At 40.5% G+C, this 22,846-nt stretch overlaps 1 protein-coding gene across 17 annotated transcripts in view; it reads right to left on the bottom strand.

The window, feature by feature from the left end:
- LCOR (ligand dependent nuclear receptor corepressor) overlaps positions 1 to 22,846 on the bottom strand; it is a 121,589-nt gene that overhangs the window by 45,951 nt on the left and 52,792 nt on the right. For 13 of the 17 annotated variants that reach the window (XM_059660943.1, XM_059660941.1, XM_059660950.1 and 10 more), the window contains one exon: positions 4,896 to 5,028. The exons of the other annotated variants lie outside the window; for them this stretch is intronic. Coding sequence is in view for 6 of the 13 variants with exons in the window: in XM_059660941.1 (XP_059516924.1) it covers positions 4,896 to 5,028 (133 nt within the window). In the remaining 7 variants the exon portion in view is untranslated. The remainder of the gene's footprint in view (positions 1 to 4,895; positions 5,029 to 22,846) is intronic. 17 annotated transcript variants of the gene reach the window in all.

The following is a 22,846-nucleotide window of genomic DNA, read 5'->3' as shown; positions in this document are numbered from 1 at the left end:
ACTACCCTATTTACTACCTCTAGGTCATATCTGTTGTTCTTATCAGCAGTTTCTTCCTAAACTGCTGAAGCATGGATTACTCAGTTCATGAGTGTTTACTTTCTGTTAAGGACTGAAGGTGTACCAAGATTATAAAAGGAGATACTTAATATTAAACCAATGATAGGCTAGGGCAATACTCCTCACACTTTGATATTCATCCGAATCACTGAGAGCTTGTAGAATCAGGTCTGCCTGATTCTAGGGTGAGGCCAAGGCATTTCTAACAGGCCTCTCCATACTGCCGGTGGAGGGGCCGCAACTTTAGAACCCTTGGGCTAGAAGTTTAAATGACAAATCTCATATTTCCTATGAGTTCTTTAAATACACTGTGCCAACCCCTAAACACAACAGCTAGGGAAGCAATAAAAGAAGCATCTAAGTTATCATTTGTAATCAATATTAATTTTAAAAAATTAATTCAATTTTCAGCACTGGAAAAAGACCTTGAAGGTCAAATGGGTTAAAACAAAAGGCAAAATGTTTTGCATACATATATTATCACATCTGTATCAATATTCGCCAGAGATTGTTTATTCACCATTGTATAGTCAGCACCTAATATAGCCTGCTGTTAAGTATGCATTCATATTAGTTAAGTAATAAATGGATCAATCAAATCAATTACCATTCAATTGCTGTGTTTTTTAACAAATGAAAGAAATGTGCTCTAAAGATCAAGTGGCCTCTTCAAATCTGTATAGATGGTTAGTGGTAAACCCTTGATTAAACCTCTCCCCCTGCCTAGCTGGTGTGGCTCAGTGGTTGAGCATTGACCCATGAGCAAAGAGGTCACTGGTTCAATTCCTAGTCAGGCACATGCCCAGGTGGCGAGCTGGATCCTTGGTAGGGGTGCAGGAGGCAACCAATTGATGTTTCCATCTCTTTATCCCTCTCCCTTCCTCTCTCTAAAAAAATAAAAAATAAATCAATAAAAACATATTTAAAGAGGGGCAATCTGGCTCCTGAGGCCACCACAGTACACTGCCTCACCACATATTTACCAAAAAAACAAAACAAAAAGAACAAAAAACAAAAAACACACAAAAAAAACCTCTCCCCCTGACCTTAATGTTCCAACCATGATCTTTACTTCTCCACAATACTTCCGAGGTTTTAGAAGATGGAGAACCTAAGTTTCCTTGGTCTTTTAAAGGTTAACTATAGAAGATAAATTACGTTATCCAGGAGCTGTAAGGAACTTAGGTTGATTTACAAATTTAGAAAAAAGTGACTCATAACTAAAATCTAACGTTATCACAAAACACACACACACACACACACACACACACACACACACACACACACACACTCAAAACCTCACAGGACTCCTAAAAACAGAGAATTCTTTTTCTTGAAGGACAATATTCGATACCAGAGAATGATTTAAAGTCAGAATATTTATTTAATTCTCTGGAGTTTAACAAGGTTTTTGTTCTACCAATAACAACATTTCTATTCTACTAAAAAGTATTTTCCACCCTAAATTTCCTCTCTATAAATAAAAACTCTGAGTATGCCAGAGAGTATAGAAATAAAGGTACTCAAGTTAGGTGAGATTCAGAAGTGTTTTTTAAAAAGATTTTTATTGATTTCAGAGAGGAAGCGAGAGGGAGAGAGATTGAAACATCAATCCTTGACCGGCTGCCTCCTGCACACCCCCTACTGGGGATCAAGGCCGCAACCCAGGCATTTGCCCTTGACTGGAATTGAACCCAGGACCCTTCAGTCTGCAGGCCAACACTCTACTCACTGAGCCAAACTAGCTAAGGTGGTAAGATTCAGAAGTTAATATAATCACTTAAAATGGTTCCTTAAGTGTTTTTAATAAACATTTTAGCTATACATTGCTTTAAAAATCTCTCTACTGAATGGGTTTTCTTATTAATATTCATTAAACTTTCCACTTAAGATCCATTTTTTTCACATAGCATACAATCCTCTAAATACAAGAATACACACACACACACACACACACACACACACACACACACACACTGTAATTTCAAGTTTTAATGTATTAGTGTATATTTTCCCCCTGAAAAGTTGGAGAATATGTAATACATAAAGAAGTTTCCAAACAGGAGGCAAAATGAAGTAATCTATGAAATGTCTCTGTGTTTAACTAGATTAATAAATGTAATTAAAGATTCATAGGAGTCAAAGGTTTTAGGATAAATAACACAAATTGCTACCTTTGAGCTTTAAATGGCTGCAGCATATTTTACCTTTTTGTTGCATGAATAACAATCACAAACCACAATTCATGTTTATGAATTGATGACATCTCTGCATTTGAATTTCTGTCTTTTGAAAGCTTCCTCAACACTTTTCATTCCTTCACTTTCTTAAAATATATCTATAAACTGAGTCATGTCTCAGGGAATATGCACAACTGAGTCAAATAAAAAACAGCAAGTCAGATCAAAATTAAAACTACAGAAAAACATGTAAATGCTGCCTCACAGCCATCTGCATATTTCAAAAATGGAAATCTAACATTTAGACAAGTATCAGATTTCCTTAACACAAGTGACAAAACATGCTGAAAAGAAATATGATCATGACAATTGAAGAAGATATACTGTCCTTAAGTTGGAATTTATTATAAAATTCGTACCACAAAAGCCTACTTTTATTGCATTAATGTTTCTATTTAGTGATATAATTTTTACATACTCAATTATTTATAACATACGATTTGCAATAGTTGGAAACAAAGGACTAAATCCAAATATCTGAAGTAGTTACTAAAAACAAAATATTCACTTCAGACTAAATTGGCTGTCATATCTCTGGATAATAAACATTTTAGATATTAATTTGAAGACTATTAATACTCATCTTTGAGATGTTTCCAAGATGATTAATAAAATATCTAAAAATAACAATATTAATACATAAAGCAAGGCAGAAGGAACTTCCAATTGCAAAGCAATAGTTTTTTCTGAGCATCATATGCCAGTATACAAAAATATACAAACTTAACTTTACATACAAATTTAAGGAATTCTCATCTCTTGAAGTTTATTCCAAGACTGATTTCAAGGTAACAATTCCTCCCCTAAAGGTTATGTTCTCAAAAGTTTAATTTCTAAATAAAATTTTATGAACTTCAATGTAAATTATTTCTGCATGACAAAAAATGGGACTAGTAGAAAAGTAAGCAAACTCCCTCCATGCTACGAGTGAATGAAAAGTGGTTGCTCCATGTACATCAGGTAGAGTTCCTCTTTTCAGATAATGACATTTTCTGTAGCATTAGACCCATGATTCAGTACATAGCAGAGGAGCTGTCAAGATATTTTATTTAGTTAATAAATTGATAGACCTATTAGTCATTTACACTTTATTTTATATTATTTTTAAAAAAATATATTTTATTGATTTTTTACAGAGAGAAAAGGAGAGGGATAGAGAGCTAGAAACATCGATGAGAGATAAACATCGATCAGCTGCCTCCTGCACACTCCCCACTGGGGATGTGCCCACAACCAAGGTACATGCCCTTGACCGGAATTGAACCCGGGACCCTTGACTCCGCAGGCCGATGCTCTATCCACTGATCCAAACAGGTCAGGGCAGTCATTTACACTTTAAATGTGGGTTATTGTAGTAAAACAATCAAATGTTCATAAAACGAAATAACAATATTACTGTTTTGAACATAATTTTGGAATTAGGGTACTTTACTGAGACAATCAGGTGAGTCCAAGAGCTTCAGTTGGGAGCTTTAGTCAGAAAGTGCAAGACGGTATTATTTAAAAGAGAAGAGAGGATGTACAAAAGATTTAATTTTGTCTAGGGAACTGATAGAAGAAATTTTTTTTAAATGCCATTAAAAACAATAATCTTGTGAATTCCCTTTTCTTTTTTTTTGCATTCCTTAATTTTCTACTACACTTCACCTCACACACCCTTTTGAAAATACTAATTACATTATGCAGAAGCCCAGCTGGTCTCCAAATGTAACCAACCCATTAGAATCAGCACTTATCAGACTTTTAACCAGTGTACAGGCGAACACCAGCTTTTAAACTTAAAAGGGAAGAAAGAAATTTCCAGAGGAATGACAGGTGTAAACTAGAACACTGAAGAAATATTAAAGAAAATGGAATCATTGTGTCTGCTGAAGATTAAAAATCTATTTAGAAAGAATATCTTGAAGGTAAAGACTCTTCACTAATATGGCTCATGAATGGAAACTTCCTAAAGATCTTGGCTGGTAGCAATTATTCTTTTAGGCTAGAGAAATGTAAAACAAGCCTACAAAAGTTTCAAGGAGAAAGATAAATTGAAAAATACAAGAGGTGAAGCTACTAAATGCCACCTCAAATGTATGGGGGAAAATTTTATTTTATAATAATAAATTTCTTTTTCTAATTTTAGTAACTTAAAAAAACTAGTGAAATAAGACTACATCAAAGAGAAAAACTGCTTGCAAATCTAATTTTAAGACATAACTTTACATTTTTCTCTGCAAACAATAGTTCAGTGAGAAATTACTAGAAATTTACAGTTAGTTTTATGGTTATCAGTGATAAAAACAGTAACTGTTTATGTAAGAAAATCTGACTAACAATATATAGAACTACTGAAACCTTGCAACTTTCAGACTTTCACAATAATTTTAAGAATTATTTAACTAAAACCTATCACTTCAGAGTAAAAGGAGGGAGTGGGGTTGCCTTACCCTATTTCAAATTTAACTTGACTGAAGAAACATGGAGAATTATAAAGTGTATTATCAATAAAGAAAAATACTTTTTAAAGTAACTCTTTAAAAATGACATTGAAATTAAGAAGGTTAATACAAGACAAGCAGATGCTAAACGTCATTCTTTATTGGAACCAACCTTTTCTATAAAAGACTGCATTGAGGAACTCTTCTGCTTGTTTCTCGAATCGAATGATTTTTGCTTGCTCTTGTTTAAGCAGAGCTTCCCGCCCAGCTCCTGAAGCTGGTTCATCCAGACCGACTAAGTGTCCCTGCAAAAAATTTGGTGACATATTTGCACAAGTATCTATCTCCATTCAATATCAAAAGCATAGATGTTAAAAAAAGGAACATTAACAACAGATAAGACAAATTAGCTTAATACAATTAAAATATTTTAAAACTTCAAATCAGGATAAAATTTATCTCCACAAAAGTATAAAAGCAAAGTGAATATGAAAATATACTTTGGCCCTGGCTGGTCTGGCTCAGTGGTTGCACAAAAGGGCTGTGGGTTTGAATTCCACTCAAGGGCACGTACCTGGGTTGCAGGTTCAATCCCCAGCCCTGATCAGAGCACATAGGGGAGACAACCAATCAATGTGTGTCTCTCTCATAGATGTTTCTCTCTCTTTTTCTTCCTTCCTTCCACTTTCTCTAAAAATCAATGGAAAAAATACCCTCAGGTGAGGATGAACAAAACTTCTCTCTCTCTCTCTCTCTCTCTCTCTCTCTCTCTCTCTCTCTCTCTCTCTGGCTTTTAATCCAAGTTTTTTAAATTATGAGTTTTGTTTAAAACTTACAAATAAACTCTAATTAATCTATAATTATTAAAGGGAAATTTTTTGAGCATTCTATATAATGGTTCTTGGGCATCTTTTCATGTGTGTATTGGCCATGTATACTACAGCAATAGTTCAGACAACTCAACTCAACTCAGTAAAAAAAAAAAAATCTTAAAACTCCAAGTCTCATCTGTGAATCACATCTGCCTTCCTAGTAAAAGATCTGTTTTCTCCAGACACAAAACAAAAATTTGTAAAGGGCCGTTTGGAGGTAAAACTCAAGAAGAATGTATTTGAGTTCACAATTCTGTGCCTAGAATACTATTTTACAAACTGAAACTTTCAAATCTTTAATGGGTTGTGAAATTAACAGGTCAAAACTCGCACTAGAAAAAATAACTCAAAAACAGAGTGCATCTCATGCTTTAAGGGGAAACATTTCAGTATCTTAAGGGGAAACACTTCAGTATCATATGTCATCCCACAGACTGTCAAAACCTGCTCTCAGACTGCAGGAGTATTGAACTTGGTTAACAACACTTTGCACTTCCACCCTTGTAGCTAATAAATAAAGAGGAAACTATGATAATAGAAAAAAGATTATAAGGAAAAGCAAAGTACATTTTTTAAGTGTTCTTAGAAACAACTATTTTGTTTTTAAATACCAGTGTTTAAAATACCAGTGCATGTAACTTACTTCAAGTTACTACAATGAATCAACACATGCATTTAGTTATATAATGGAAAATTTTAAAGTGCTCTAAAGAAGAAGATGGGGAAATACCTTGGCACAATGTCAAACAAGACACTAAAGGCATGTTATAATTCACAAATGATTTCCTCAAAGATTTTAAATACATTTAGTGATATTTGCAACCAGCTCTCTGATTTCCCCATCACCCAAATTGTGTCAACAGTGCAATAAAAATACGTATTTTTCAAAGATACATTTAGCATCCATTACAAATCATAAACAAACTAGAGGCCCTGTGCATGAAATTCATGCACGGGTAGTGTCCCTAGGCCTGGCTGGCGATCAGGGCCAATCTGTGGGGTGGTCAGGGGGCCCCCTGCTGGCACCCACCTTGGCCAGCCTGGTACCACCTGCTCGCCGGCCCCCCGCCTTGGCTGGCCTGGGGGCCTGCGTAAGGCTCCCGCATTGAGCATCTGCCCCCCACATTGAGCGTCTGCCCCCTGGTGGTCAGTGCACGTCATAGCTACCGGTTGTTCCACCATTGGGTCAATTTGCATATTAGGCTTTTATTATATAGGATAGTTTAATATGAAGAACTCTCTTGCATACTCAAACTTAAACAACAGTGACTTAACATTTCCATGAAAGACATGCTAAGTTTGCTACATCGTTTGAAACTTTTTAAACAAAATATTTTAAGTATTATAAATCATTACAAAAACCTTTATTATAGTTGCACTTCCCAACATTCTCTCTCATGGACTAAAAAATTATTAAGAAATTGAATTTTAAAAGTGAATCACAACTAATTTAATTTTGATATAGATTTAACATCTAAAATGTATTAGGAACAGGTAGATATATATATATACCTTGGAAATACTTCAGGTTTGATTCCACACCACCACAATAAAGTAAGTCGTAATCTTTTTGTTGGTGGAGGGCCATGACTTCAATTTGTAAAACAACACACCATCCATAAACCATAATAAAGCAAAGTGCAATACAACAAGGTATGTCTGTATTAATTGAATAGTCCAACAAAATCCTCAACTATTGATGCCATTTCATTGTTTAGAGATTTTTAAAAAACAGACATTAAATGGCATAAACTGGACTTAAACTTAACTCCGTAGCCCTACAGTCAGTCAATTCAGTCAGACCTTGAACAAAATATCTATCCTTAAACTATGTTTCATATAGCATTCTGTGTTGATTTAGATTAGAAGGCTACTTTCTAATCTAAATCAACACAGAGCAACTAACTGAGCATTCAGTAAGGCAGGTGATAAATGTTTTTTTCTTGAATCAAACAATTAACCATTTTATCTACCTGGCCTCTGAAATACACACGACTTTAAGCTGGTACATATCAATTATGGTCATATCTATTTTTGTTCTTTTTAAACAGTTTTATTGAGATATAATACACATGCTATACTATTTATCCATTTAAAGGGTAAAATTAAATACATTTCATATAAATGAAATCATACACTATTTGTGGGGTTTTTTTGGGGCAAATGACTTTTCTTCTAGAATAATGTTTTAAAGGTCATCCAAGTTGTGGCATGTAGTATTTACTTCCTTTTTATTCCTAAATAATATTCCACTGTATGATATACCACATTGTATCCATTCACCAGTTGATGAACATTTGGGTTGTTTCTACTTTTTTGGCTACTATGAATAATGCTGCTTTTAATATGTGTAAGTTTTTGTGTGAATGTATATTTTTATTTCTCTTGCATTTATATACTTAGGAGTGGAACTTCTGGATTGTATGTTAACTATGTTTACCATTTTGAGGAAGTGCCAAACCATTATCCAAAGCAGCTACTCCATTTTATATTCCCCACAGCAATAATAGAAATTCCATTTCTCCACATACTCATGAACACTTGTTATCTTTTTTATTACACCATCCTAGTAGATGAGAAGTTGTAGCTCATGGTTTACATTTGTATTCCTGTAAGGACTAGGGTAATTGAGCATCTTTTCATGTGTTTATTGGCCATGTAAATATACCTTCTTTGCAGAAATGTCTATTCATAAGTTTTGCCCAATTTTTAATTGGGCTATTTACCTTTTTATTTTTGAGCTGTAAGAATTCTTGACATGTTCTGTATATAACTCTACTATCAGATATATGAGTTGCAATATTTTCTCCCATCTGTGAGCTATCATTTCACTGATGCTACAGCTGGCAATATAAAATTTTTTAATTTTAATGAATTATAATTTATTATACTCTTTTAACATTTGTGCTTTTGGTATTATATCTGAAAAACTAGTGGCTAATCCAAGGTCATGTAGATTTACTCTTATGTTTTTTTCTAAAAGTTTTATAGTTTTAGGACTTTTAGGTCTATGATCAATTGAGTAAATTTTTGTATAGGGTATAAGAAGGGTCCGACTTCCTTTGTGAAAAACCACTGGCCATAATTTTACTTCTGGACTTCCAATTCTATTCCATTAATCTATATATCTATCTAACCTTATGCCAGTAACACACTATGTTGATTACCATCATTTTGTAGTAAGTTTTAAAATTGCAAAGTGTGAGTCCTCCTAATTTGTTCGTTTATAAGACTGTTTTGGCTATTTCAGGTCCCTTGAAATTTCATATGAAAGAGGCCAGCTGGGGAGTTTGATGGGAATGCAGATTCTGCAAATCAGTTTGGGGAGTAATGCCATCTTCATAATATTAAGTCTTCCAATTCATGAACATGCGATATTTTCCCATTTACTGTACTTAGATCTTCAATTTCTTTTAACAATATTTTGTAATTTAAAGTATGTAAGTCTTACACTGTTGTTAAATTTATTCCTAAGTATTTTATTCTTTTTGATGCCATTGTAAACTGAATTTCATGTTCAGACTGTTCGCTGCTCGTTTATAGAAATAAAATGAACTTTTAAATAATGCCTTATTCAGCAGGCTTGATCTTGTTGGGTGAAGTGCCCTAGAGATGTTATGTCTCGATTCATAGTGTTGTTCAAGTCTTCCATCTTTGTTGATGTTCTGCCTATTGCTGAAAGTGGGGTGTTGATGTGTCCAACTATTATTGTTGAATTATCTATTTCCCCTTTAATTCTGTCGCATTTTGTTTCACCAATTTTGGACTCTGTTGTTGAGGATTTAATTATGTCTTTCTGATAAACTGATCCTTTTATCATTAGAAACTGTCCCTTTCTACTTCTAGTTCATTGAACTCTACTTGCCCAGCAGTGTGTAGCCTCTGACATCACTTCTCAGAGGATGCTGTCTTGAGCATGCACAGTCTCTCTGTCCACCAGGAATGACTGAGGTTTCAGTTGGATTCTGGCAGATTCTTTCTTGGGTCTTCCTTTTATAAGCTTCTGGCTGATTTGTCTGTAGTGGTACCATACACCCAGCTGTTAGCCTCTACTAATTGTTCTATTGTTTTTGCCACACCCTGGGGCATACATAGCACCAGTCTGAACCTATAAAAGTGGGACCTCTCTGTAGGGATAAGGTGTTGCCAGTCTTTGAGACTTGCTCCAACCCCAGGAGGGCTCTTTGCTATCTTTTTAAAAAAATTCTTTTAAACATTTAACTTGTCTGCTATTTCACTAGTTGCTCTAGCATTGGGGAACTACCAGCATCTTCTTAATTGTTCACCACAAAGATTTTCAACATCTTTTTGCCTGCTCTATTCCAAATAAAGTCAGTTCCCTTGGGAGAGCTAGTCCCCTTAAGAATTCTCTGTTCTTAAGGCCTCCTTCTCCCTTCAGAAGAACCTCTGTGCCACTGCACAAATACTGGGGGCTGGCACAGTGTCTCCCTTATCTGAGCAAGACCTGTGCTCTATGAGTGGAGGTGCTGGATGACTTGTCCCTCAAGGCACCAGAATTTTGCCTTATGAATAAGGCATGGCCCAGGACAATGTTCTCAGCCTGCTCCACCTAGAATACACTTTCACTCAGTAAAGACTGAGTGCTGAAAGGAATCCCTAGAACAGTAATTCTCAACCTTCCTAATGCTGCGACCCTTTAATACAGTTCCTCATATGCTATGGTGACCCCCAATTTCATTGTTACAAATTTAACATAATTAAAGCATAGTGATTAATCACAAAAACAATATGTAATTATATATGTGTTTTCTGATGGTCTTAGGCGACCCCTGTGAAAGGGTCGTTCGACTCCCAAAGGGGTTGCGACCCACAGATTGAGAACCGCTGACCTAGAAGAAAGCATCAGCAACAAAAGGCTAGAAGGTATGAGAAATGCCCCAAATCTGCTCCTCCTGCTTAGAGACGAGCTTCCCTCAAGCAGAGCTAAGGGAGGTGGGTGGGAGTGAATCATGGTTTGAATGCCACAGATTCTTGTTGTTCGTACTGAGATTTAGATTTTTTTAAAAATAAATGATTCTCCGTTTGTTATATGCTCTTAAGTATTTCCAGAGTTCAAACGTTGTTTAACAATAATTTTCACCAAATGATTGTTTAGCTTGTTTTCTATCCAGAATAACCGAAGATAAAATATATAACACAAAGTCATATACCTTCTTCAATTGAATCTGTTCCCCATGTTAAAATTTTATAGCAAAAGCCCAGCTGGTTGAGTCCATCCCATGCACCAAGAGGTCACCAGTTTGATTCCTGGTCAGGGCACATGGCCAAGGATTTCGGGCTCAATCCCTAGTAGGGATCATGTAGGAGGCAGCTGACCACTGTTTCTTTCTCATCGATGTTTCTTTCTCTCTCTCCCTCTCCCTTCTTCTCTCTCTAAAAATCAGTAAGAACATATTTTTTAAAACAGTTATAGCAATGATGTATATGCACAATATAGCTCATTCTCCCTTACTGGACATACCTGTACCAAAATTAAATGGACCAAAAAGAACAAAACTGTTCATATGACAAAGAGCTATAAAGCTAAAACAATCACTAGGAAATAGGAAGTTAAAGAAAAACAAATGTCATTTCCCATCCCCCACGCCTAAATTCTAGAAGGAATCATTACATACGGTATGGCAAAAAAATAACAAAATGATGTGACATAATAAAAAACAATTGTTCTTCTTTTCCTTTATTATCCAGAACTAAAAAGCAATCAAGTTGGAGATTTGAACTGAAATCTCCTATGAGTTGTTTCCTTCAGGATTCAGGAATTGGTTCACCTATATATACATACCTGGAACATACTCCCAGAGCTTTGATTCTGTAGCTCTGGGATAATAGTCATTATGTTTTTTAAAAAGCTCTTTCCTTAATAAAGAACTAAAAAAAATAATAATCAGTATTATACTGTGAAAATTATTTTATATTTGTAGTAAGTCTTGGGAAGGCAAATACCCACTTGTTATTTAAATTTTCTCAAATGTCCCAGCCATTCTGGCTTTATTCTTTCAGATTATACTCAAAATCATTTAAATTCTGTTCTTACCACCACCAGCTCCTCAAAGAAGACAGTGTTTTTTTCTTATTTTTTAAAAAACTCTAAATAGAATTATACTTATAAAGTAATTCAGGAATAAGTAACATACTTAAAAATATTGTCTTTTATAGAATTGCTTGTTTTATATTTATCCAAGTGGTGTTACTGAATCTCAATTAAAATTCTGTTGTTTATTAATATTGTTCCCATGCATTTATTTTACACTAGTGACCCTGCGTGCGAAATCGTGCAGCACCGCCCACCCACCCGCTGCCCCGCCTTGACACCCTAACCTCTCCATCCAGAGCTCAAGTGCGCCCGGCCCCGCCCCCAACTCCTCTGGTCTTCTCTGGCCACTTCAAGCCCCGCCCTCGGTCCTGAGAGTTGCCTCCAGCTGGTCCCACCTCCTCCAGGTGCCTCCCCACTTCCGCCCTGTCTCCCTAGCAATGCGGCGGCTCCACCCCATCATGGTGCCAGAGGAGAGTGTGGAAGCCTCCTGCCTCCTGCGGAGTTTTGAGTGCCACTTCCTGGCGGCACGGGCGCTCCTTCCCCTGGCAGGTGGGCAGTGGGGGCGCTGAGTGCGAGCAGTGGGTGGCAAAGGACTGGTGGTGGGGGGGTGCTATGGGGCCTCACCCCGCCCTCTCCGCCATGGGATGGTCCCGCCTCCTCCGGGCACCTCCCTGCTTCTGCCCCATCTCCAGAGCAATGCAGTGGCTCTGCCCTGCCGCGCACGCAGTCTCCTGCTGAACAGTCTTTACCGCATGAGGGCGTCATGACCATTAGCATGTTAGCTCTTTATTATATAGGATTCTTTCCATCAAGCTCTAGAGGTTCCTGAAATAGCAAGGACATTATTGAATAAAGCAACAAAATTATATTGGCATGGAAGTTAGACCTCAGGGCAATAAACAGTTAAACTTTAAAAATTTTCTTTTGTAACTCTAATATCTGTCATCTTATGAGTGTGGGTGTTTTGGAGGAAACGAATGGGGGAGGACACTTACATAGTTGATTATTTTCTTTTTCAGAGTTAACACCTCAGGAAAGGAAATGGAAGTAGTAATGACAAGTTTCACTTAGGAAAGACAAGATGGTCTAGATTTCAGTAGGATGACACAAAACTTAAGGGGTGACATTTTAGAGCCATTCCTGTCTAAATTCAAGACCATGCCCACTCTGTGCCTAAATTAATTTAAATGGTATTTAAAAATTCATACCATATGGTATAGAAAATCTGAGAATCAAAAGCATGTGTACATATGCTGGGTTTATCATAACTCCGTTAGAAAGGCCTACCTGAGTAGATCATGGGCATACAGCTACCCATTGCTTACTGACATTTTAAGCAATGAACTAAAAAGAACAGACAAGATGCAACTCATTGATTTAAATGCCACTCTCCGACGTCTTTTTAATTTAAATGCCAGCAAATCTTAGGGAAAATGGCTCCACCATTTAAAAAGCTCATACTCTTTAAGATCAGTGATGTAAAAGGAATCCTTCTTACTCCATGTAAATTACTACTTTTTACATTAACAAATATGAGTTGTACTTAACGCAATTTTTACTGTATGCCAATGTTACCTTAAATTTTGTTAAGCAAACCATCAAATTAAAGAATAAGAAAATAATAAAGGTTGAAGCAAGAATTAAATATGGTATTCAAAATGCACAACAAATGGGCCATGAATGACTCAGTATATCTAATTGCTATTACTGTTCATGAAAATAAAGCCTAGAGTGTAAGTGGCAAGTGACTCTTACTACCATTATCTTTAATTCACCAGTATCTATAATCAGCATTTGCTGTTAGAGCTTTTCTTCCATTATACATGTACAAGTTATTATGAATATTAAAAGACAAATGCAAGCCACCCCCACAGCCAATAGCAATGGTTTTTTATATCCTTCCAGTGGTTAGAAATTAAAAGTTTGTACTATCTCAAGTCTCATCCACAACCCAATCTCAATCAGAAGATTTCCTGAATATCTATCTGCTCTCCATAGTAACTGCCGATGTATAGATGCCCAATGATATCCAACTGCATATTTGAGGCAACAGTATGATAAAGCCTGGCTGAGGGTAATCTTGCCTTTTTTGAAACTCCTACAGCACTTCATACTGCTCTGACAGCAGTGGTTTTATTACCTTTATTATATTTATACTAGAGGCCCGGTGCACGGAATTTGTGTGCGGGTACGGTCCCTAGGCCTGGCCTGTGATCAGGGCCATCTTCCCTGGCTGCCAGCAGCTAGCCCGCCCCCACCCCCCCCAGGTTCCCAGTTTGTCATCAGGCAATCAGAGCCTGAAGGCCTGGGGGGAGGGACCAAGAGGTCGGCCAATCCCACCCACTTGTGGCCCTGCCCCTGCTGCCACCCACCCTGGTTCCCCCCTCGCCATGGGATGATCGGAGCCTGATGGCCGGGGGGAGGGACCAAGAGGTTGGCCATTCCCGCCTGCAAGCTGGCCCCACTGCCCACTGCCACCCACCACAGTTCCCTGTTCGCTATTGGGCGATTGGAGCCTGACGGACAGGGGGGAAGGACCGAGAGGTCGGCCATTCCCACCCGCTTGCTGGCCCCACCCCGGATCACCCTGTGTGTGGGGCGACCGGTGGGGAGGGGGCCTCGGTCTGGAGCCGCCCGCATCCCCTGCCACCCACCCCTAGGTCCCCGTTCATCAGGCGATTGGAGCCTGCCGGCTGGGGAAAGGGACCAAGAGGTGGTCAGTGCACCTCATAGAGACTGGTCAAGCGGTCATTCTGCCATTATGGTTGCTAGACTGTTATTATATAGGATATGTATGTATTTCTAACTTCCTCCACTGGACTATAAATTTCTTGAAAATAGCATCTGTGGCTAAAACATCTTTTTAATCACTTGAAATAATTCAACCACAGTAGCTGGCAATTTTGACATACTACTAACAGTGAAATACATAGTTGTTGATTTTAACTTTAGAAATAAGAAACTGAAATTTTTTTAAAGAAAAAATATAGGCAATAAACAGGCAAAGACTTAATTTTGTTAAGATGTCAATACTACGCAAAATGATCTACAAATTTAATGCAACCCCTATCAAAATCCCAATCACATTTTTTTCAGAAATTAAAAAAAATCCATCCTAAAATTCATATGGAATTTCAAGGAACCCCAAAGTGCCAAAACAATCTTGAAAATGCAAACAAAATTGGAGATACCACACTTCCTAATTTTAAAACTACTTACAAAACTACAGTAATCAAAATAAAATGATTATGGCGAAAAGACAGACACATAGAATAATCAAATAGAGAGCCCAGAAATAAACCCCAACATAAATGGTCAAATGATTTTTGATAAGGGTGCCAGAAACAAAGACATTCTTTTCTAACAAATGATGTGGAGAAAACTGAATATCCATATGCATAAGCATGAAGTTGGATCCTTACCTTATACCATATATAAAAATCAATTCAAAATGGACCAAAGACCTAAAACTCTAAAACCCTTTGAAGAAAACACAGTGGGCTCAGGGGGGAATATTACACTGGATTTGAACCAAAAGAAGTGAGACCTATACCCATAGCCAGAAAGAAATGATAGACTCACTTAATAAACTATTTTTTTTCTTTCTCCCCACCCCCACATTCTGTTTACTCTGGGGAAAGTCAGTAATTGTCTGACTACCTACTGTTTCTTTTCTATGAAGGTAAATCAGAGGCATGCTTAATAGACTAACAATAAACAGATTAAACCAAACAACAAAGACAGATAAAACAACAATCAACACTCATATATATGATATTTACAAGCGTGCATAACACATACACAAGACTTAATAAATCATCTTTTCATGGATCTTTCAGATGTTTTACATTTGCCTGGGACTTACAGCCAGGTGCAGCCTAGGTCTCAGCCTAGGTTCACAGATCTCATCATATTCTGCTATCTCTAGCACTGACTGGCGTCTGAAGTCGTTTTAGCTAAAATCTGCCAGTCCCAAGGCGTCATGTGGTAATTGTCAGACAAAGCATTAAGGAGTCCTTCTGTGAAAGGACTGTTAGCCCCATTTTCCCTAGTTGATGAGCCTTCCCACACCAGAGGCGGAAGATCGGGGGCCTTAGGTTCTGTATACTTTTGTTTTTATTAAGGTATTACATATGTGTCCTTACCCCCCAATGCCCCCCTCACTCATGCCCTCACCCCACTAGTGTCTGTGTCCATTGGTTATGCTTACATGTGTGCGTTTAAGTCCTTTGGTTGTTCTCTCCCCCTTACTCCTGCCCTCCCCTACCTTCCCTCTGAGGTTTGACCATCTGATCAATGCTTCTCGGTCTCTGGATCTGTTTCTGTTCATCAGTTTATGTTGTTCATTCTATTCCACAAATGAGTGAGATAATGTGATATTTATTTTTCTCTGACTGGCTTATTTCGCTTAGCATATGCTCTCTAGGTCCATCCATGCTGTTGCAAATGGTAGCAGTTCCTTCCTTTTTACAGCAGCATAGTATTCCATTGTGTAGATGTACCACTGTTTTGGGGTGGTTTTTTTTTAAAATTAGAATTTATTAAGAATATATATTATTTTAATGATCAAACTTAATAAACTATTCTTCAAAAAAAAAAAAAAAAGAACAATCTGAATAGACAATTTTCCAAAGATGACATACAGATGGCCAATAGGTAAAAGAAAAGGTACTCAACATCACTCATCATTAGAGAAATACAAATCAAAACCACAATGAGATATCAGCTCACACCTGTTAGGATGGTTATCAACCAGGGGCCCAGTGCACGAATTCATGCACCTTGAAAAGAACCATGGGCTGCGAGGTTGCAGTGGGTACAGGGGTGGGTCTCGGCCCATCCTCCACACCCCCACCTGGCCAATCCTGCTGCGGCCCCCGGTCCCATCTGCCGGCAGCCCCACTCCTGTCACCTCCACTCCCATGCGCTGACGGCACCGGCCCTGCTCATACCCATTGACAGCGCAGAGCAATTGGGGCCGATGCCAGTGGTGGGTGTGAGCGGGGTCAGGGCTGTCAGTGGGTGTGAGCAGCGGCTGCCCTGATGGCCCCTCAGGAGTAGGGGGAAGTGGAGAAGCCCTCAGGGGCGATTGGGGCCAGCAGCCGCCACTAGTACCGGCTGATGGTGCCAGCAGTGGCTCTGGCGCCAGCTGCAAGTGGGAGTGGGGCTGAAGCCGGCAGTGGGTGCAAGCGGCGGCTCCGGCACCAGCAGCGGGTGTGAGCAGGGCCGTCATAGAAGCAGGTGTGAGAGGCAGCTGCCGGCCCCAATTGCCTCTCAAGAGCAGGGGGGGGGTGGAGAAGCCCTGAGGGGCGATTGGGACTGGCATCTGCCGCTCACAGCTGACAGCGCTGAGCGATCGGGACTGGTGCCAGACGCCGGCAGCAGGTGGGAGCGTCGGGTGGAACCGTGGCACGCAGGAGCAAAGAATTTTCAGTAACCACCAGAGGCTCGTCCCAATGAAAGCAACCGGTATCCCATCTTGGTCTGGCGCCCCTGCTCACCTGCTCCACCATCCCGCTGCAGCCGATGCCTGCCATGTTCCACGCTCTGCTGCCTGCTGCCAACGCCCGCCATGTTCCGCGCACGCCCCTTGGTGGTCAGCGCACGTCATAGCGACCGGTTGTTCTGCTGTTCGGTCTATTTGCATATTAGAGTTTTATATAGATAGATAGAAGATAGGTAGATAGATAGATAGGGAGATAGATAGATAAGTGTTGGCTAGGATGTGGAGAAAAGGGAACCACTGTGAACTGTTGATGAGAAGGGAAATTAGTGCAGTAACTATGGAAAAGAATACGGATGTTTCTCAAAAAGTTAAAAATAGAAATACCATATGATTCAGCAATTCCACTTCTGGGTATTTAACTGAATGGAACAAAAACACTAACTCAAAAAAATATACGAACCCACCCCCTTGACATGTTCACTGCAGCATTCTTTACAATAGCCAAAATATGGAAGCAGCCTAAGTGTCCACAGATAGATGAATAGATAAGGAAAATGTGTTCTATCTATCTATACACACACCCACACACACAACACAGGAATATTATTCAACCATAAAAAGAGAAAATCTTGCCATTTGTGACAACATGGATGAAACTTGAGGACATTATGCTAAGTGAAATAAGTCAGACAGAAAGACAAAAAACTTATGATCTCCCATGTGGAATCTAAAAACAAACAAACAAACCTATTCACAGATGCAGAGAATGAATTGGTGATTGCCATGATTGGCGTGCAAAATAAATGAGGGTAATCTTTTTTTCTTTTTTTAAACATATTTTATTGATTTTTTACAGAGAGGAAGGGAGAGGGATAGAGTTAGAAACATCGATCAGCTGCCTCCTGCACACTCCCTACTGCGGATGTGCCCACAACCAAGGTACATGCCCTTGACCAGAATCGAACCTGGGACCCTTCAGTCCACAGACCGACACTTTATCCACTGAGCCAAACCGATTAGGGTAAGGGTAATCTTTAAGGTACAAACTTTCAGTTATAAAATAAGTCCAGGGGACACAGCATGGTGACTTAGAAGCAAAGATGCTCTAGTACCAATGAATACACCCAGTGCCCAAACTTTGCTTTCTTATACAACTCTCCAAATAAAGAAACTAGGGTTCCTTGAAGAAATCCAGGTTTGGGACAGGAAAAGCAAAAATAAGCCTGGAACATTTTTTGGTGCCAAAAAATAAGCAAGCGCTAAAAATAAATTATAGAAACATGTCAAAAAAGATAAGGAGCCAACCCGAAAGGGCTCTCAATAGCCAAATCTAGGATAATGTCAACTAAAAAAATAAATAATAACTGTAATGAATTATAGTCCACAGAATGAAATAAGAATCCATGAGTCTATACTGGTAGGTAAACAAGTAAGTACATAAATTGAGGAGAAGGGAAAGCTCTTCCTTATAGAAGAATTGCAACTAATAGAGGCATAAGAAGTAACAACAGAAAATCATCATTAATCATCATTACTACAGTTAAGTTTGTCAAGCAAGATTCATCAATGGATGCTAAAATTACTGTATGACAGAGGAGAAACTAGTATGATGACAAAAAGATATTTACAAAATCTCAAAGTGCCTCACCCCAAGATACCTTCTAAGTACAACAGAGCTGCACTCTAAGAAACAATGTTGCAATTACAGAAGCTAAACAATCCCCAGAAACCTGCTTTCAGCAGCCGAGGTCTCAGAGCTGGAGCCGATCCTCAGAGCTAAAGCTGGCTCTCAGCTCCAGTGACAGCCATACAAGGTAAATAAATCCCAGAAAAAAAGAAAAAAGAAAAAAAGGAGAGGTTGGGAGCTTCAGTCACCCGCCAGCCTGAAAACGGCCCTCAGCCCCTCACCCAGACTGGCCAGGCGCCCCAGTGGGGACCCCCACCCTGAAGGGGGTGTGACCAGCTGCAAACAAGCCATCATCCCCTCATCCAGGCTGGCCAGGCACCCCAGTGGGGATGCCCACCCTGAAGGGGGTGTGACCAGCTCTAAACAGCCATCATCCCCTCATCCAGGCTGGCCAGGCACCCAAGCGGGACCCCCCACCCTGATCCGGGACACCCTTCAGCGCAAATCAGCCGGCCTCCACTCATGCACCAGGCCTCTATCCTATATAGTAAAAGGGTAATATGCAAACTGACCCTAACAGCAGAAGGACTGGGAATGACTGGTCACTATGACACACACTCACCACCAGGGGGCAGATGCTCAATGCAGGAGCTGCCCTCTGGTGGTCAGGGCGCTCTCACATGGGAGGAGCTCTGCTCAGCCACAAGCCAGGATGATGGCTGCCAGTACAGCAGTGGTGGTGGGAGCCTCTCCTGCCTCCTCAGCAGCGCTAAGGATGTCCAACTACAGTTTAGGCCTGCTCCCTGCTGGCAAGTGGACATCCCCCGAGGGCTGCCGGGCTGCCAGAGGGATGTCTGATTGCCATCTTAGGCCCAATCCCCTGGGGAGCGGGTCTAAGCCAGCAGGTGGTCATCCCCTGAGGGATCCCAGACTGCGAGAGGGCACAGGCCAGGCTGAAGGACCCCACCTCCCCCCCCCCCCGAGTGCACAAATTTTTGTGCACCAGGCCTCTAATCCTATCTAATAAAAGAGAAAAATGGTAATTGGCGTACAACGATACCCTTTTCATTGGCTAATCAGGGCTATATGCAAATTAACTGCCAACTATGATTGGCAGTTAACTGCCAACTAAGATTGGCAGTTAACTGCCAACAAGATGGCGGTTAATTTGCATATGTAGGCACAATGCAGGGAGGCGAAAGGGGAAGCAGGAAGAAGCCCCCTGCCACTGACAGTGATTGGAAACCCAGGGGGGAGCTAAGAGCTGGGGGGCAGGGCAAAGGCGGCCCTGGGGCCGCCTTTGCCCTGCCCCCCAGCCATGATCGGAGAATCAGGTGCCTTTTCCGCCCTGGCCAGTGACAGCAGGAAGTAGGGGTGGAGCCAGCGATGGGAGCTGGGCACGGTCGAAGCTCGCAGTCCCGGGAGCTAGGGGTCCCTTGCCTGGGCCTAAAGCAGAGGCCACGATCGCGGGGCCGCTGCAGATGCGGGTCCCCGCTGCCCGGGCCGGACGCCTAGGCCAGAGGCGTTAGGCCTGGGCAGGGGCGGAGCCTGCAACTGCGGGGAGCTGGGGGTCCCCTGCCCAGGCCTGACACCTCTGCCGGAGGCCTCAGGCCTGGTCAAGGGGCCGATCTGGTGATTGGTGATCGGAGGGTGATGAGGGTCAACTCCTCTGGCCGAGGCATCAGGCCTGGGTGGGGGGCAGAGCCAGGGATTGGGGGGATAAGATGGTCCCCTTGCCCAGGCCTGAAGCCTGGGTCAGAGGCGTCAGGCTTGGGTGGGGGGTGGAGCAAGCAATCAGAGGGAGATGGGGGTCCCTGCCCAGGCATGATTCCTGGGCCAGAGGCCTCAGGCCTGGGCAGGGGCCAGAGCCAGTGATCAGGGGGAGATGGGGGTCCCCTGTCCAAGCCTGACACCTCTGGCGGAGACGTCAGGCCTGGGCAAGGGGCCGATCAGGCGATCGGAGGGTGATGGGGGTCTACGCCTCTGGCCGAGGCGTCAGGCCTGGGCAAGGGGCCGATCCTGCGATTGGAGGATGATGGGGGTCAATGCCTGAGGGCTCCCAGTATGTGAGAGGGGGCAGGCTGGGCTGAGGGACACTCCCATCCCCACACACACCCAGTGCACGAATTTCGTGCACCGGGCCCCTAGTCTATATAATAAAAACCCAGTGGCTGCAATGTCGTAACGACCAAAGACCGGTCACCAGGAGGCTGTGTGTGTGGCAAGGCGCACGAAGGTGGGCGAGGACTTGACTCTGGGTCCTGCTGGCACCGCTGGGAGGCGCCAGCAGGTCTCGGGGGAGTCCCGCAGTGCCGGCGGGACTCGGGGTCCCAGGTCTCGCACGATTTCGCGTGCTGGGTCACTAGTTCAGTAAATATTTTACTGAGTGCCTACTATGTGCCCAACAAACAGAAAAGGAAGGAAAGAAAGAAAAAAGCAAGCCAGGCAGGTAGGCAGGCATTCACTTACTAAGAGATTCTTAACACAGATGAGTGTCTATTTGAAATAACTCATGTCTATTTACACTCATATTCTACTACTCTTTCAAACTGAGTAATTCTAAGTCCTACTTAATTCTTGCTCTCCATTTTCCATATTCCTGTTCCTAGCTTTGTTATCAAAATGAATGTTTTCTAAAAAAAAATGGATCAAGTCCCAGGTATTTGACTTTGCCCATAATTTAGTCACCCTTAACCTTCTTATTTCTTTATTTATAAAACTAGGATGACTTTAACCAACTTTATAGGATTGTTGTAAGAATTAAATGCGAACAAATATAAGTAACAGGCACATAGTAGATGCTCAAAGGATGTTAGTTACCTTTCCCTTAAGAATTATACAGTTGACCTTTGAACACAGGGGCTAGGGGCACCGACCCACTGGCGGAGTCAAAAATCCATGTATAACAGTGGTTCTCAACCTTCCTAATGCCACGACCCCTTAATACAGTTCCTCATGTTGTGGTGACCCCCAATTTCATTGTTACAAATTGAACATAATTAAAGCATAGTGAATAATCACAAAAACAATATGTAATTATATATGTGTTTTCCGATGGTCTTAGGCGACCCCTGTGAAAGGGTCGTTAGACCCCCAAAGGGGTTGCGACCCATAAGTTGAGAACCACTGCCCTAGAACCTGTGAACATGTTATGTTACATAGAAAAAGAGAATTAAGGTTACAGATGGTCTTAAAATTGCTGGTCAGCTGACCTCAGAATAGGGAGATTTTCCTGACCCACAGGTTGAAAACCGCTGATGTATAACTTTCTACTCCCCTCAAACTTAAGTTGTTCTTGGTATCTGCAGGGAATTGGTTTCAGGATGCCTCTTCTTCTGATAAATATCAAAATGCACAGATGCTTAAGTCCTCTATATAAAATGATGTAGATCAATGCATATACTCAGTGGACTCCCAACCACAGATCACACACAGTACAGGTATTTACTGGAAAAAAAAAAATACACATATAAGTAGACCCATGCAATTCAAACCTGTGTGGTTCAAGTGTCAACTGTGTTTTTTAACTGTTGCAGGATCCTGAAGTGCAAACCAACAATTGTTTTACTAATCTCTAGGTGAATCCCTGGTTCCATTTTCCTAAGAAGTGAATTTGTATTTTTCACTTACATTTTTTAAAAATATAAATAATACTAGTATATATTTTTTTATCCATTTTAACAGCTTCAGTATCTACTAAAAATTCAAATAACTAAAAAAAAATGCACAGCTCCCTCCTCTTTCACAAATGTCAAATATTTCTAACAGGTTTTCCAAACATTATTTCGATTTTCTCATCATGCCAACCTCACACAAGATTCCAACAGCATGCTCTGCTGCCACCTATTGGCTGTTACCATACTCTCCAGATATTTCCTTCTTTTTTTTGGAATCCTAAAGCAGCCTTAAAGTGCAAGCCTCAAGCCAGTGAAGAACAGTCCTTCTCAGATGAAAAGAGTTCCAGCACAATCACTTTAAATCTAACAAAACTAAAGATATGTGCTTGTAAATTCATTTTCGTGTCTTTCTCGCTCTCTTTTTCTTCTCTCTCTCTCTCTTTCTTCTCTCTCTCTCTTTTTCTTCTCTCTCTTCCCCCCCCCCCTCTCTCTCCTCTCACCCAATA

This window comes from Myotis daubentonii, chromosome 13, assembly GCF_963259705.1.
Source record: "Myotis daubentonii chromosome 13, mMyoDau2.1, whole genome shotgun sequence".
Lineage (NCBI taxonomy): Eukaryota > Metazoa > Chordata > Mammalia > Chiroptera > Vespertilionidae > Myotis > Myotis daubentonii.
The sequence above is the reverse complement of the archived record's forward strand: the minus strand, read 5'-3'. Positions and strand labels throughout refer to the sequence as shown.